General features: G+C 40.6%; 1 protein-coding gene across 2 annotated transcripts in view; it reads right to left on the bottom strand.

Moving 5' to 3' along the window:
- LOC140487946 (transmembrane protein 132C) overlaps positions 1-17,133 on the bottom strand; it is a 1,087,857-nt gene that overhangs the window by 217,496 nt on the left and 853,228 nt on the right. For both annotated transcript variants that reach the window (XM_072587396.1, XM_072587397.1), the window contains exon 5: positions 1,828-1,971. In XM_072587396.1, coding sequence (XP_072443497.1) covers positions 1,828-1,971 — 144 coding nt within the window. The remainder of the gene's footprint in view (positions 1-1,827; positions 1,972-17,133) is intronic.

The following is a 17,133-nucleotide window of genomic DNA, read 5'->3' as shown; positions in this document are numbered from 1 at the left end:
ACTGTTGATGACATCTTCCATCACTTTACTGATGATCAAGAGTAAGCTGAAGTCTTTTCAGAGCCCGTAGTCTTTGCAGCATCAACTGTCTCCAATTGTTTCTTGATATCAGATGGAGTGAATTGAATTGCCTGAAGACTGGTATCTGTGATGCTGGGGACCACTAGAGGAGGCCAAGATGGATCATCCACTTGGCACTTATAACTGAAGATTGCTGTGAATGCTTCAGCCTTATCTTTTGCATTGATGCGCTGAGCCCTTCCATCATTGAGGATGGGGATATTTGTGAACCCTACTCCTCCACTGAGTTGTGTAATTGTACACCACCATTCATGACTGGATGTGGCAGGACTGCAGAGATTAGAGATGATCCTTTGGTTATGGGATCGCTGGTTGATCGTTGGTTGTGATATATTCAGAAGTTTTTTTTGCAATAAATTAGCAATCAGAGGTGACTTCAAGGTTTTAATGTCTTCATGAATGGGAGTATTTTTCACAGTTGAGTCTGTATGATGAGAGTTTTATTAAATTTTTAGAAATTTATTAATTTCATCTCCATATGGCTCCTGCGTTTGAACCATGGTATTGATGTGAAGAGTTGGTGGAGGGATAAGGGAATGAGAGAGGTGATGGCTAGTGAGTCTAAAACCTTCAAAAACCAAATTCAAAGGCAGTAGCCCACCTCCATGACATCGGAACAACTGTTTAGTGTTCACAGACCAAAGTATCCGTCCCCACATTTTGAAGTAAAAAAGCATCGCATGGCTTAAACTAAGGCAGAGTCACCAAGTTAGGAAATTCCCCAGTTGGAACTACCTGCCTCAGTAGCCAAAATTGGGCAGTGTTGACTGAGTAGTTAAGTTGGATGTTAAAGGGCTTCTTACATGATCCAATTATTTATAATTTGCAGGGGTCAGTGCCTTATTGTCATCCATTTAGTGTGCTATGATACACAATGACGATGGCCTAAAATTATCTTAACTAGTTGGTTAAAATCCCCATAATTACATTAAAAAAAACTATAGAGTCTGAAATTCTTTGGGACAGTGCTTTCAGTGGAAGCCCTGTGAAATTTCAGTCCTTTATCCTTTGTCTAAATACTGAAATGGGATAGTAAACATAAGTTAAATGCAGAGCTGAACAGAGATATTGCTCTATAAACCAAACCAGACTCCTTATGTAGGTTTTATTTTAGAGATGCACTTTTAATCTTCTCTTTGCAGCTACTTGTGTGTCAAATGCAGTCCACAGCTGGAGTGAATAAGACGCTCCAAAGTTTCCTGCATTTTTCTAGTTGTGAGGGACGCAAGACAGTATTTTCATGAATGTTCACACCCTTGAGGTAGGGAATTGCTCTGCCTTTACTTTATGAGGAGATAAGAAACTTAATGCACAAACACTCTTTCTGTAAGGCCAGGATCTCCAAATTGCTGCTGTTCGAAAGTGTTGTTGCACGACTGGCCAATCTTCAAACCAGGAAATGATCGCAAAATAGCAGCATGCCAGGCTATATAACAAGCTAAATGGAAAACTTCAATCGTCATTGCTGCTGTGATTAAAACATATCAAAGTCATTTGCAATATTCAAAAAACTCTAATTTAAAATGTCTTCAAAGCTACGTTTTGCAAACTTGGCTGCTGAAATGCACACCAAAGATTTCCTGTCACTTGGAATTAGGACACAAGAAGAAACATCTCATTCTGATTCTTCCCCAACTAAGTGATTAATTGTATTTACATCAAGCTCACACAAAGGGGGACAGAGGTGGAGACTGCTTTCTGCACTGTTGTATTAGCAGAACTGAACAGGAGAATCATGGGAATTACCTTCAACACATTTTGATCTGCTGATTTACAGGCCACAAACTCAGACACATCCGTCACAGTGCTGTCCTCCTCCACCACAATGACTTTCACAGGTACTGCCACGGTCTTGCCAGTTAGAATTGCAGTATTGAGAATTTCAGTGTTCTGCAAATAAAAGAATTTCTCGGGTTAATATCTTTCAGGAAATGTAGAGCCTTGTGCATCACTTCAAAAACATCCTTTGATCTGCTGAACTGAGCAGTTAAATATTGACTTGTTAGGCAGCACCAATGTACATTTAGAAGACTGTTTTAAGCCCACACACAGAAAGAGGCATATTACTCTAGCACATTCCAGATTGCCTTGCATGGTTCAAATGAGGTCATGGAGTTATGCAATGTCACATAAGATACCGACATGCTACAAGGCTGCAATCATCTAAGATGGTTGTTGACCTGAGCACATGAACCACATCTTTTCAAATATATCTAATTCTAACATGTGTTATCTGCTATGCATGTTATCTGCTTTCAAGAAAAGGCTATACGTAACAGTGTGTTTCTGAGCATCAACTCCTGCGGACTATTGGCAAGAATGAAAGACAGGGGGGTTTGGGGTTGGATGAGGCCTTCTCTGAGCATTGGGTTGAGTACCACCCTTTGCATTTCTGTGTTTTCTTTTCCACTCAATCAAAACCCTTTCTGTTCTCTCATTAGAGGTTCCACTGCATTTTGAAAATAATACTGAAGAGATTACCTGGCCTTAATCACTTTGGCTTTCATGGGAGCTTTCTGTGTTCAAATTAGTTGCAATATTTCCTATAAAAGGTGGTATATAAATGCAACTCTCTTTTTGTTCATTTTTCATTCACACCCATAGCTTAGCATCATAGATGAGGCCACCTTGTCAGGTGTGACTCTATCTCAAGTATATTATTGCTAACATGTGAAAGAATGTGCTTCCACTCCCTCTGGGAAACCAGATGTTCAAAGTGGCTGAGCCAAGTGATCCACCTCAGTCAGTCTCCTCCAGGTACCACCCTTTCTTTTGCAATAGCAAAACCTTCTCTATCCTGGGGCAGGGTTATAGCTGCAGAAGGTGAAGCACAGAGTATGTGAGTAAGAGTAGGTACAGATGGAATACTATAACCTGCTGACTGACACCTAGCTCAAGGGCTCCTTCAGTTGCTGGAGTTTGGACATTGCAAAATACAGTTTCAAAGCTTAGTATTACCAATCATTCAACGAGGTGCAAACACCTGCACAGTTTGATGGGAGCATGCGCAGGAATTCACAGTCTGCACCAGTGCAGTGCTGCATTTCTCCATGACCAAGTTGCAGATCACCACAAAAGGCCTGGCCATTCTCAGGTACTTTGCAGATGATCCTTCTTTAGCCAACACCCGAAACCCAGGCATAGCTTCGCTATCAAGTGGTACGACCAGGTCCAATGTAACAGAATTGTCTGAATTCTCCATCCTGGTGACAAGGAAATGCAGAGATTCAACATTGTGGCCACTGCTGACTGACTTTCAGGTGGATTCTTACCCAAGTTGAGTCAACGGCATGCAGCCAGGGGAAGGGAGGAGCTCTGACGAAAGGGAAAGCCTCTCCGTAAGATCTCTGTTGTCAATGCGACCTGCTCAAATGATGAGTGGTGTGTCACAAAAGACACAGGCAGTTATGGAAAAACATTGAATTAGTGTGATTAAACATTTGGATGGGTTGAACCCAGTATGTGAAATCATTCAATGGAATTTTCCCATTTTTGGTGTTTGGGAGGGTGGGTGTTGAAAAAGAAGTTCCAGAGTCCTTTCATTTACCACTCTAGAGATCCACAATTCTTCAAATTTAAGTCCACAAGAATTGTTAAATATGAAGCCTTCGTAGCAACTGAAACAGAAACCTTCTCATCCTGCATGTCGTACATTGAAATAATTTAAAATTTGATTCATATCAAATTGTCATTTATTTAGGATTTAAACTATTAAGGTGTGGGGAGAGGGGGTGGGATCCAGGGAGATAGTGAGGAAAGAGATCACTCTGAGACTGGTACAGGTGATAAAAAAAAGCAAGTCAAACATTCAGGGCAGTCTGGAACAAAGCAGAAAATAGGGTAGGACTGATAAATTAAACTGCATTTATTTCAATGCAAGAAGCCTAACAGGGAAGGCAGATGAACTCAGGGCATGGTTAGGAACATGGGACTGGGATATCATAGCAGTTACAGAAACATGGTTCAGAGATGGATAGGACTGGCAGCTTAATGTTCCAGGATACAAATGCTACTGGAAGGATAGAAAGGGAGGCAAGAGAGGAGGGGGAGTGGCGTTTTTGGTAACGGATAGCATTACAGCTGTTCTGAGGGAAGATATTCCCGGAAATACATCCAGGGAAGTTATTTGGGTTGAACCGAGAAATAAGAAAGGGATGATCACCTTATTGGGATTGTATTATAGACCACCCTAATAGTCAGAGGGTTATCTGTAAGAATAAAAGGGTGGTTATGGGTAGGGGATTTTAACTTTCCAAACATAGACTGGGACTGCCACAGTGTTAAGGGTTTAGATGGAGAGCCATTTATTAAGTGTGTACAAGACAATTTTCTGATTCAATATGTGGATGTACCAACTAGAGAAGGTGCAAAACTTGACCTACTCTTGGGGAAATAAAGCAGGGCAAGTAACTGAAGTGTCAGTGGGGGAGCACTTTGAAACCAGTGACCACGGGCGGCATGGTGGCTCAGCGGTTAGCACTGCTACCTCATAGCACCAGGGTCCCAGGTTCAATTCCAGTCTCGGACGACTGTCTGTGTGGAGTTTGCACATTCTCCCCATGTCTGCGTGGGAGTCCGGTTTCCTCCCACAGTCCAAAGACATGCAGGTCAGGTGAATTGCCCATAGTGTTAGGTGCATTAGTCAAAGGGAAATGGGTCTGGGTGGGTTACTCTTCGGAGGGTCTGTGTGGACTGCTTGGGCCAAAGGGCCTGTTTCCACATTGTAGGGAATCAAATCATAAGACCATAATTCTATTAGTTTTAAAATAGTGATGAAAAAGGGTAGACCAGATCTAAAAGTTGAAGTTCTAAATTGGAAGAAAGCTAATTTTGACAGTTTTAGGTAAGAACTTTCAAAAGCTGATTGGGGTCAGATGTTCACAGTTAAAGGGATGGCTGGAAAATGGGAAGCCTTCAGAAATGAGATAACGAGAATCTAGAGAAAGTACATTCCTGTCAGGGTGAAAGGGAAGGCTGGTAAGTATAGGGAATGTTGGATGACTAAAGAAATTGAGGGTTTGGTTAAGAAAAAGAAGGAAGCATACGTCAGGTATAGACAAGATAGATTGAATGAATCCTTAGAAGAGTATAAAGGCAGTAGGAGTACACTTATGAGGGAAATTATCAGGGCAAAAAGGGGACATGAGATAGCTTCGGAAAATAGCGTTAAGGAGAATCCAAAGGGTTTTTACAAATACATTAAAGATAAAGGGAGAGAATAGGGACCTTCAAAGATCAGCAAGGAGGCCTTTGTGTGGAGCCACAGGAGATGGGGGAGATACTAAATGAGTATTTTGCATCAGTGTTTACTGATGACATCGAAGATATAGAATGTAGAGAAGCAGATGGTGACATCTTGAAAAATGTCCAAATTATAGAGGAGGAAATCTTGAAACACATAAAAGTGTATGAATCCCCAGGACCTGATCAGGTATACCCTAGAACACTGTGGAAGCTAGGGAAATGATTGCTGGGCCCTTTGCTGAGATATTTGTATCATCGATAGTCACAGGTGAGATACCGGAAGACTGGAGATTCACTAATTACAGATTACAGATTACTTACAGTGTGGAAACAGGCCCTTTGGCCCAACAAGTCCACACTGACATGCCGAAGCGCAACCCACCCATACCCCTGCATTTACCCCTTCACCTAACACTATGGGCAATTTAGCATGGCCAATTCACCTGACCTGCACATCTTTGGACTGTGGGAGGAAACCGGAGCACCCGGAGGAAACCCACGCAGGCACGGGGAGAATGTGCAAACTCCACACAGTCAGTCGCCTAAGGCGGAAACTGAATCCAGGTCTCTGGCGCTGTGAGGCAACAGTGCTAACCACTGTGCCACCGTGCCCGCCCACTAATGTAGCGCCACTGTTTAAGAAGGGTGGTAAGGACAAGCCAGGGAACTATAGATCAGTGAGCTTGACGTCAGTGGTGGGCAAGTTGTTGGAGGGAGTCCTGAGGGACAGGATGTACATGTATTTGGAAAGGCAACGACTGATTAGGGATAGTCAATATGGTGTTGTGCATGGGATATCATGTCTCACAAACTTGATTGAGTTTTTTGAAGAAGTAACAAAGAGGATTGATGAGGGTAGAACGGTGGACGTGATCTTTATGGACTCCTATAAGGCGTTCGACAAGGTTCCCCATCTGAGACTGGTTAGCAAGATTAGATCTCGGAATACAGAGAGAATTAGCCATTTGGAACAGAACTGCCTCAAAGGCAGAAGACAGAGGGTTGTGGTGGAAGGTTGTTTTTTCAGTCTGGAGGCCTGTGACCAGTACAGTGCCACAAGGATTGGTGCTTGGTCCACTACTTTTTGTCATTTACATAAATGATTTGGATGTGAGCATAAGGGGTACAGTTAGTAAGTTTGCAGATAACAGTAAAATTGGACGTGTAGTGGACAGCGAAGAAAGTTACTTCAGATTACAACAGGATCTTGGTCAGATGGGCCAATGGGCTGAGAAGTGGCAGATGGAGTTTAATCCAGATAAATGCGAGGTGCTGCATTTTGGGAAAGTAAACCTTAGCAGGACTTATACACTTAAAGGTAAGGTCCTAGAAAGTGTTGCTGAACAAAGAGACCTTGGAGTGCAGGTTCATAGCTCCTTGAAAGTGGAGTCGCAGGTAGATAGGATAGTGAAGAAGGTGTTTGGTATGCTTTCCTTTATTGGTCAGAGTATTGAGTACAGGAGTTGGGAGGTCATATTGTGGCTGTACATGACATTGGTTAGGCCAGTTTTGGAATATTGCTTGCAATTCTGGTCTCCTTCCTATTGGGAGGATGTTGTGAAACTTGAGCAGGTTAGAAAAAGATTTACAAGGATGTTGCCAGGGTTGGAGGATTTGAGCTACAGGGAGAGGTTGAATAGTTAGGGGCTTTTTTTTCCCTGGAGCATCGGAGGCTGAGGGGTGACCTTATAGAGGTTTACAAAATCATGAGGGGCATGGATAGGAAAATAGACAAAGTCTTTTCCCTGGGGTGTGGCGTTCAGAACTAGAGGGCATAGGTTTAGGGTGAGAGGGGAAAGAGACCTAAGGGGCAACCTTTTCACACAGAGGGTGGTACGTGTATGGAATGAGCTGCCAGAGGAAGTGGTGGAGGCTTGTACAATTGCAACATTTAAAAGGCAGAGTAGAATGAATAGGAAGAGTTATTGGGGGAGGCGGGGACCTTGATTGGATTTGGAAGTCTGTTCGGCATGGATGAATTGGACCGAAGGGTCTGTACATCTCTATGATTCTATAAGCAATATCTTCTTCAGCTTTCCTCTCTGCCACAGTGCAAAACTGTCTGAGATCATTTAACCCCACATCTGAGTACCTCCGTGAATCATTAAAACACTATATTGTGCAATAGTACAGCACGCATTGGTTTACTGTATGGACCTTCTAGAGAAATCTCAATAAGTGCTTATATTTTGTGTGCAAGTGTCTTAGTAAGTTAAGTTATTTGCTGATCATTTTCTTACTCAACATTATGCACAACTGTAGCCTTATGCTTTGACCTTGAAGAGCTCAATTGCTTAGCTCAAACATTTGATATTGTAACTGTATCTCACTGAGGAAAAGATCTGATTCTTTCATTTGCTCAGGAATTTATTTTATTTGGAAGCTTATTAACATTTCCAGCACTTTGCCCTCGGGAGTCAACATTGGTGGAAGTACAATTGAATTAAAAGTGAACATCAAGGCAAGTGCACTTGATGGCATTAATGCACAAAAAAAAACCCTAAGCCTGGTATAGGTAACAGCAGCGTTTTCAAAACGAATGCACCCCGGGTAAAAATACATAATTGATCACTAGACCTACAGCATAATGGCAACATGTTCGACTTGATCTGCTATCTAACAAGCCACTGGATGATAGAATTAATCTATTAATATTTTTAATGTTTAATACATTACCCTAATTAAACTAAAAGACCTGCATTTATATTTTGCCTTTCAAGAGGTCAGGTTCATATCTAATAAACTACAACCTAAGAAAGGGGATTACAACAGTTAATGTGTGCACAGCAAGATCCCATAAACAAAAAAAATTCTAAATAACCTGTTAATCCATTTCAGCAAATTTGTTCAGAGATAAATGTTGGTCAGTACACTGTGAAAATTCCACTGGTATCCTTCAATGGAAATCTTGCACACTAACTGAAGAGAACAAATGACATCATTTTTTCACTACAATTCAAAAGACAATAGCTCTATATGTTTTGTTCTGTCCCATGGGCAGCATATCAGTACACCTTTAAGAGACAAGCTTGTGACATAATTAGTGTATCATAGCATGTCATCTAAGAATATAATGATTGAAGGCTTTTAACGTGGATCACTTGAAGCGATGACACACCACTGAATGCATGCTGCTATTTGTAACCTAACAGCTTTAAGATAGCCCAGACACTGATATGCCTGTGAATGTAATGTTTGTACATAAATCACCAGCTGTAATTAATTTCTGTTGGATAGTTCCATAACACATTATCTATGCCTAGTTCTTATGTAATGGGTGATAACATAATCATTGCCGCACTAGATAAACAACCTGCTAGAGATAAAACCCACATCACTGCGATACAGCACCCTCTCAGTACTGGACAAAAGATTAGTCCAGATTATTTGGTCTTGAATCCAAAACCACCTTATTCAGAGACAAAGTGTTACCATTGAACCAAAACCAACAGTGTACACCAAGATTGAAACAATGGAAAGAATCATAATTTTTAGTGTCATACGTTACGACTGTGACAGGAGGACTGCATTGATAATGAGGTCCCCATGGGTCCATCAATCACGCCATTGGTCCAAATGGGTTGGATCAATTACCAAAATAGCTAATTGCTTTTCTTTATTTCTGCTATTATGGTTAAAAGAAATGTCGACTAGGGTGGTTTAATAAATTTTAAAAAGTAATCCATTTACAGAACAATTCTTAAACCTAGTGGCAACCACTTATCAACATCTAATCTATCATCTGGAGTATGAACTATTACTCCTTAATCTCACAAACAGACAAAACTGAAAAAGGGCAAGTCTTTGCAGAGATTATTTGTTTTTCTAAACAGGCAAAAGGGAAGAAATAACTTCTTTGGACCAAGGGTCTGGAAACAAAAGAGGGAATGTGATGATTTCACATGCCCACCTTTGCCTATCAACAATGTCAAATTGCTGACAGCTATAGCTTGATAGGTGTCCACTTCTTTTCCAACCAAACTGGATTTGAGACTGTGAGAACTGATGACAGTCTACTTCAGGTTTTCACTGGGAAATGGAAATGCAGGCATGTGGAAACTCAATCAGTCTCCCAGAATTTCTCTGGAGTGGTGAGCCCATGATTAAATTTGTTCAATGAGGCCTAGTTCATCAGATTTTGACAGCCTTTTAAACTTAACACTGGCTAGCTGTGTTTCCCAATGTTCAGGAAACCTGGCATTTGAAGGGAAGCAGTTATAGCAGGAAATCACTGCTTTTCAGTAGGTGAAGAGAAACAGATGTGCTTCCCAACCTCTCAATTGGCTGCAGATGGATTTGTAAATTCAGCTTCAAGTTAAGAAACATCTAATGGACATAAAATCACCACAAGGCCATGGATCTGAGTGGGAGAGGACATTATGCCTGTTTTCACCTCCATGTGCTTGCTGAATGTAAAATTCAACCCAACATCTTAATAAATCACCAATATAATTGTGATTCAAATTTCAAAGTATTTCAATGTGGTGAAGCATTTTAGGACACCCTAAGGGATGTGAAAGACTATATAAACACAAATCTTCTCATTTTAAACAATCTCTCGTGGTGAGTGAAACTGCTGTAGAGAATATGTGGTGGAGGCTGGTATAATTGCAACATTTAAGAGGCATTTGGATGGGTATATGAATAGGAAGGGTTTGGAGGGATATGGGCCGGGTGCTGGCAGGTGGGACTAGATTGGATTGGGATATCTGGTCGGCATGACAGGTTGGACTGAAGGGTCTGTTTCCATGCTGTACATCTTTATGACTCTATGACTCTAAGATTGTCATGTAATTCTAAGCTATGAAACCCATCAATGGCCTACATTGTCCATTGTACATTAAATCTTAATTCAACCCTGATCTCTTTTACAACAAAGAACTGCAGAAGCTGGAAATCTGAAAAAAAAACATAAATTGCTGTAGAAATTCAGCAGGTCTGGCAGCATCTGTGGCGAGAGAAAGCAGAGTTAGCGTTTTGGATTCCGTAACCCTTTTTCAGAACTGATATCTCTTAGCTATTCTCCACCTGGATTTCCAAAAGGCATTCGACATGGTGCCACACAAAAGGCTGCTGCATAAGATAAAGATGCATGGCGTTACGGGCAATGTATTAGTATGGATAGAGGATTGATTAACTAACAGGAAGCAAAAAGAGTGGGAATATATAAGTGTTTTTCTGATTGGTGACCAGTGACTAGTGGTCACCAGTCACCAGTGGTCACCAGAGACCAGTGTTGGGACCACAATTATTCACAATTTACATAGATGGTTTGGAGTTGGGGACCATTTGTAGTGGATGATACTAAGATGAGTGGTAGGGCAAATCTGCAGAAGACTGTGAAACTTTCCAGAGGTACATAGATACTTTAGTGAGTGGGCAAAGGTCTGGCAGATGGCGTACAGTGTTAATAAGTGTGAAGTCATCCATTTTGGTAGGAATAACAGTAAAAGGACTATCAATTTAATGGTTAAAAAAAAAGCATGCTGCTGTGCAGAGGCACCTTGGTGTCCTTGTGCATGAATCACGAAAGTTTGGCCTGTAGGTGTAACAGATAATTAAAAAGGCAAATGGAATTTTGTCCTTCATTGCTAAAGGGATTGAGTTTAAAAGCAGGGAGGTTATGTTGTAGCTGTATAGGGTGCTGGTGAGGCCACACCTGTAGTATTGCATGGTTTGGTCTCCTTACTTGAAAAAGGATGTACTAGCATTCAAGGGAGTGCAGGGGAGGTTCACTAGGTTGATTCCAGAGTTGAGATAGTTGGCTTACAAGGAGAGACTGAGTAGACTGGGATTATATTCATTGGAATTTAGAAGAATGAGGGGGGTTCTTATAGAAACATATAAAATTATAAGGGGAAATGACAAGATAGAGGTAGAGAGGATGTTTCCATTGGAGGGAATAGTCTCAAAGGTAGGGGGAACAGATTTAGGATTGAATTGAGAAGGAACTTTTTCACCCAGAGGGTTGTGAATCAGTGGAATTCCCTGCCCAGTGAAATAGTTGAAGCTTCCTCATTGAGTGCACTTAAAGCTAAGATTTAAACTTTTTGAACAGTAAAGGGATGAAGGGTTATGGTGAGTGAGTGGGTCAGTGGAGCTGAGGCCATGAAAAGATCAGCCATGATCTTATTGCATGGCAAAGTGCACTCAAAGGGCCAGATTCTGCTTCTATAGTTCTCATGTACCTAAACCTTTAAGACTGTATGGTGACAATTTTCAGTAATTTCAATTTCTCATACACACTAAAATGAGATGTGTTGTATTCAAAAGGCAAAGTCTATAACTGTAAAAGCCTTGAAGTTATTTAAATATTACTATATATACTTAATGCCTACCATCTGCTTTAAGGGCAAGACTATTATCTATTTAAATAAATACAATCGAAAAGGTAATGTGAAACAAATACAAGCAGCTTTTGAATGTGTATACCACACAACAAATTCTAGACCTAAATTTTAACAACCCTCCAATCTTTAATTTACAGAAATCTTTAAACTGCCATTGAAAATACCAGCTTTTAAAAGTGTGTCGTCAAAGATGTCAAAACAATACTGCAATGAAAAGCCTGAACCCCTATTGGCTTTTTTAAATTATTCAAGCAAGAATTACTACAGGTATTGCATTAAACCCAGTAGAGAGGCAGAGATAACTTATTCAGTTACATGCTATTAACATTTTGACTGAATCCCACATTAATTATTTTATGGCAGTGGTGCTTGAGGCTTTGCAGAAATGGATATACCTCAATGATTTTCTATAACCTCTTCATTTCAACATGCGATTAATTGAATACACGAGACAAAACTATACAAATCTATACTGAGGTGTGGACTTTCTAATTTTACTATTGAACATCAAATCGCACGGACTTCAGATTTTTGGGATTAAAAGGTTGTTTTTGTTTCCCTGGAGGTTGAGAAGCCCTCAATCATTAACAGCATTTTTCTGCAAAAGGTTCTCAGCTCTCATTCCAAGAAATGTTGCATGACATGTAAATGTTTTATTGGGACATTGAACAATTATGAGAGAAAAATTCAAGAATCTCAGTTTTATCAGGACTTCACAGTTGAATTGGATTCAAGGATAATGGTGATGTAAAGACAGTATCTTTTTATTGTTCTGTATTGTTGATTGTAGATTGAAATGAGAAAGAACTGTTTTAAAAGTTACGATTTTGGAAGAGACTGCTGTACTTTATAAAAGCAAGTTACCAAAACTTATTGTAAGTGGTGTTTACACTGCTCCTTCATAAATGAGGTGGGGGGGAGCTGGTTGCAGATGTGATGTCACCAGAAGTGTGTACAAAGTGAGATTCAACTGGCAAAAACAAAAGCTGACTGGCTCGTGGAGGGGTAACCAGTTGTCAATGACAAAAGCCATCAGCCTCCAAGCAACTATGTTACTGAGACTTGACAAACTGAACAGTTTGTGGGTTTAAATAATAATACCAGAAGCCTTTGGATCAATGGAAGGTGAGGTGATATCTCTCTCTGCTGTTAAAGATACCTGAAGCCTAGAAAAGGCCTCACCATTTTCCCTCACCAGTTGCTGAGAACTCTAGCTTTTAGCCATTAAGTAAGAGGCTTTGTAATTAATGTATTAGTCACCTGTGCTTCCTACAAAGAAGTGGAAAAGAACCTGGAATAGAGAACCACAAGTCCTCCATCTATAATACCATTTTTTGTTGCCTGTCTCCGTCCGTATGTGTGTATACGGCTGGATTTTGTAAGGGAGTTAGAATTTTAAATGGTAGAGTTATATGCTGGGAATTCATATTGGGTGTTCATCAGGGGATTATTCTTATAATATAAAATAAATATTATATTTATTTGTAGTAAATAGTAGTTCTTGTTAGAGTATAGAAACTTGGTCAGTGTTTCCCTTTAAACAGACAGATGAATTGGGGAATCTTGCAAACTGATAAATCTTTCACTTTTGTGAAGAGTCCAGGCATGGCATGGCATGCTTTCCAGTGGTCTATCCCAGTGAGGTATAACTGTGACCAAAATCAGGCTTTGGTTACTGAGGTTGTGTTAATCTCACCTAATTGGAAAGTAAGTGTTCATTTTCATTGTGTTTTTATAATTATGTCATAGGATTTTAAATGACTGTGTAGCACATATTTGACATTCTCTGTGTCACATTCCTGATTCCTGATGAAGGGCTTAGGCCCGAAACGTTGACTCTCCTGGCCCTTGGATGCTGCCTGACCTGCTGTGTTTTCTAGCACTACCCTCTCACTCAGATTCTGTCTGTCACAATCAGGCCTCACTCGGATGTAACACATCTCAAATGGATGATGTAAAACTATGATTTACTGGAACTGGTGAGCAGATGGAAAAGTATCATGGCAAGGAACGTTGAGCTCGAGAGGCCAGGGAAATCTGAATGGCCTATCAGGAGACAGAATATTTACTGAGACTGCAAATTCAAAGAAAGGATTTCAGCGTAATAAAATCATTTGCAAATTATACGATTAAGCTTGTTATATCTTTGAGTATCCTTCCTAATGTTTCCACTTTGAGGCCTTGACCAGCATCTCACAAAATCCACAAGACTAACCATGTGTGTTTTCCAAAGCCTTCATTCTTTCAGAAGTACCTATAATTTCCTGAATCCTGTGAACTGATAATATAGGCATCTGAAGGTTCTCAGGTTGTGTCAGGGGTGATTTTTCAGTGTAATGGGAATGAGTCTTCCCTAAAGCAGTCTTATAATTTTTGGACATCATTTTTCTCAACTGAGTTCAAAGCAAGTTGATTACCATTCATTAAACTCTTTTGCAAGTTAACCTTAATTTTTACATCAGAGGAAAAAAAAACAGACTGGGAATAAAAAGAGTGATTACAACAATAGCAATGACATGTTTTATATACCATTCCTTGTTTGTAAAATGTCCCAAAGTGCTTTTTAGCAAGAGGGAAGCTATTACTCTAAAGTAGACAATGAGCATGGAGAAAGTGAAATGTTGGAGAGATTGAGATGAGCAAATCAAAGCAAGATTTTGTGAAACGGAAGGTAAATGAAATTGAAATGGCAGAAACATAGTCGCTGATTAGGGAACACTAACACAGAGATGGAATGAAGGATACTTAAAAAATAAAACAAATAGTGAGGGATGAAAGGCAAAAGAAGTGCATGAATTAGGTTCACTTAGGACAATGAGGAGATTTGAAGACAATGAAGAATTCTGAATGACTGGGTTGCTGGGTTATGGCACATAATTAATGTTTAGAAGCAGAGGGGAGAAAACTTCAGACTTAGTGTGCATGAAGAGACAGGGGATAGCATATTGCATATGTTTGCTGACAGTTGAGATGGGAAATCAGAACAATAGGGAGTCAGAGCAAACATGCTTTATAAATGATGGACACACGGAGGATGATTTCACCAGCAGAATTGGGAAAGGTAGGACTGGAGACAGGTAATATTAAAAAAAATTACATTAGAAAGAATCTAAGATTGAGATTGAGTATGCTTCTAAATTTCTACTAAAATTGCTGGAGAAACTCAGCAGGTCTGTGGTGAGAGATAATGTTAGTCCAGTGACTCTTTTGGTTTTAGATTTCCAGCATCTCAGTTCTTTGTTTCATTTATTACATTAAACTTCTACACCATTCAATTCAGCTTGAGATGACAGCTAGGAAAGTCAAACCCGGTTGAGAGGCACAGATTTACTAGTTCGAGTCCAAAAAGATGGTCTTAGCATTGTCAAAACTCAAGCAATTATTGTTTACACAAAATAGCACTGTATTCCAGGGTGCTGGTTTCTTGTCAGAGATATGGTTGGATACTGCCAAATTTCGAGAGAACCTGTCTTCAAGCATTAATGCCAGTTCTCTGGGGGCTTGGTCTGCTTTAGTACACCTTCAAAATCTTCAAAATTTAATTTAGAAAGAAATGCTCTTTTCAGGAGTCAAACTATTTTATTTTGCTATTTACTTCAGGAAGCATAGCTCAATGGTGCTGAACCTCAAGATCAGCTTCATTTAATGCTGTCAAATCTTACAACCTTTCCTCAAAAGCTCTGCCTCAGGATCTCTTCCTCTCAGTATTCAGAACCATTCCCAAAATCTCCCAACAATGACAACTGGGATTCTTCAAGCACCTGTAAATTAGTGCGGAGTCCCACAAAAATGTAGAATTGCTGCCAAACTGCTCAGTAGAATTCATTGCCTCTACCCCTCAACCCCTGGGGGTTTCTTAGTTTGAATATTTCCTCCTATCCCCTGATCCCAGTCTCCAGGGCCTGCACCACTTTTACCAGACCCCAGGCTGTTTCCTTCTCCACATACTACTGTCGTCTTTGACTGACTGTGAACAATTAAATGAACAATCTGCTGGGAGCAGCATTATACATTTTTCTACTAACAGAAATATGGGCCTAGAAGTTGGATCGCATCCAATTCACAATGTAAAAATAAAATGAAACTTCCCTCTGGGTTGACAAGCTGCAGTCAGTCATGAAGGAGTTTTACAAACAAACCCAAATCAAGCCAAAGAAAGGCACTAAAACCATTTTTGGCCTGGTGCCTTCGGTACCATTAACCAATGTCACATGCAGCTCATTTCCAAGTACAGACTGACAGTGTGCGTGCTGTACAACATATCACACACAATCAAATTTATAGCTATTATCTGCGTAGCTTTCATTGGGTTGAAATGTTTCTGCAAATCCCCTTCAAGTTGCGTTCCAAAAGAGTACAAGGTTCCCTGACATCTGTCATCGATTTGTAGAGGAAAGATAGAAAAAAATTGAATGATATTTCAGGCCTGCATTATAAATGCATTAGCTTCACAGCTTCTCATGTCTGCAAGGCACCATGGGCTAACGACCAAAAATGTTCCCTTTTTAAATCAAAGGTCTGTCATAAATATAATCAATTAAACTCTTATGTGTGCTGCAAACATTGCTGTCACTGAGGAAGCTAGTTTCTCTGATGACTCAGGTGGTTCAGATAGAGGGCTGAACATCACAGACAGAAGGTTCTGAGTTCAGTTGCTGCTCTCTACTGAGTTAGACAGGCAGGAGGCTGGAAGAACACAGCAAGCCAGGCGGCATCATGAGGTGGAGAAGTCAACATTTTGGGTATAACCCTTCTTCAGGACTTTGTCGCGCGCACTTTACTGAGCTGCATCGATAGCGATGACTACAAAATCCCAGCCAATTGGAAAACTCAGCCAGATTTTCAATCCCTCAGTACTAAGGCCCTCTCCAAGTGAAGTCACCATGCAGCAAGTTGCTGGTATGTTTTATTGACTCACGGAATGTGGGCATCGCTGGCTGCACCAGCATTTATTGCCCATCTTTAGTTGCCCCTTGAGGTGGTGGTGGTGAATTGCCTCCTTGGATCTGGCTGCTGGCCACATGCTGTAGGTAGACCCACAATACTGCCAGGAGATGACAGGGTAAGACATCATGATGCTGCTGTTCTGATGATCTGCCACTAGCACCTAAGATAATTATGTTAGCTCCTGTGAGGAAACGATGAGATGTGGGTCACAGAGTACTGAAGAATTCAATGAGCTTTTCTTACAGCACCCGGTATTTATATGTGTACACTTTAATCAGAGGCACTTGAATGACTGAGCTCAAGCTAAGCAATTTGAGTGTACCACAGCTGGCTTCCTTCAGCATATCCTTTTGCTACTGCAGAAAATACAGAGATATGGCATTGAGGGTGAGTTGGAGGTTTGGATTAGGAATTGGCTGGCTGGAAGAAGACAGAGGGTAGTAGTTGATGGCAAAGGTTCATCTTGGAGTGCCGTCACTAGCGGTGTTCCGCAAGGATCTGTTTTGGGACC

The sequence above is a fragment of the Chiloscyllium punctatum genome, chromosome 17, assembly GCF_047496795.1.
Source record: "Chiloscyllium punctatum isolate Juve2018m chromosome 17, sChiPun1.3, whole genome shotgun sequence".
In the NCBI taxonomy this organism is placed as follows: Eukaryota; Metazoa; Chordata; class Chondrichthyes; order Orectolobiformes; family Hemiscylliidae; genus Chiloscyllium; species Chiloscyllium punctatum.
The sequence above is the reverse complement of the archived record's forward strand: the minus strand, read 5'-3'. Positions and strand labels throughout refer to the sequence as shown.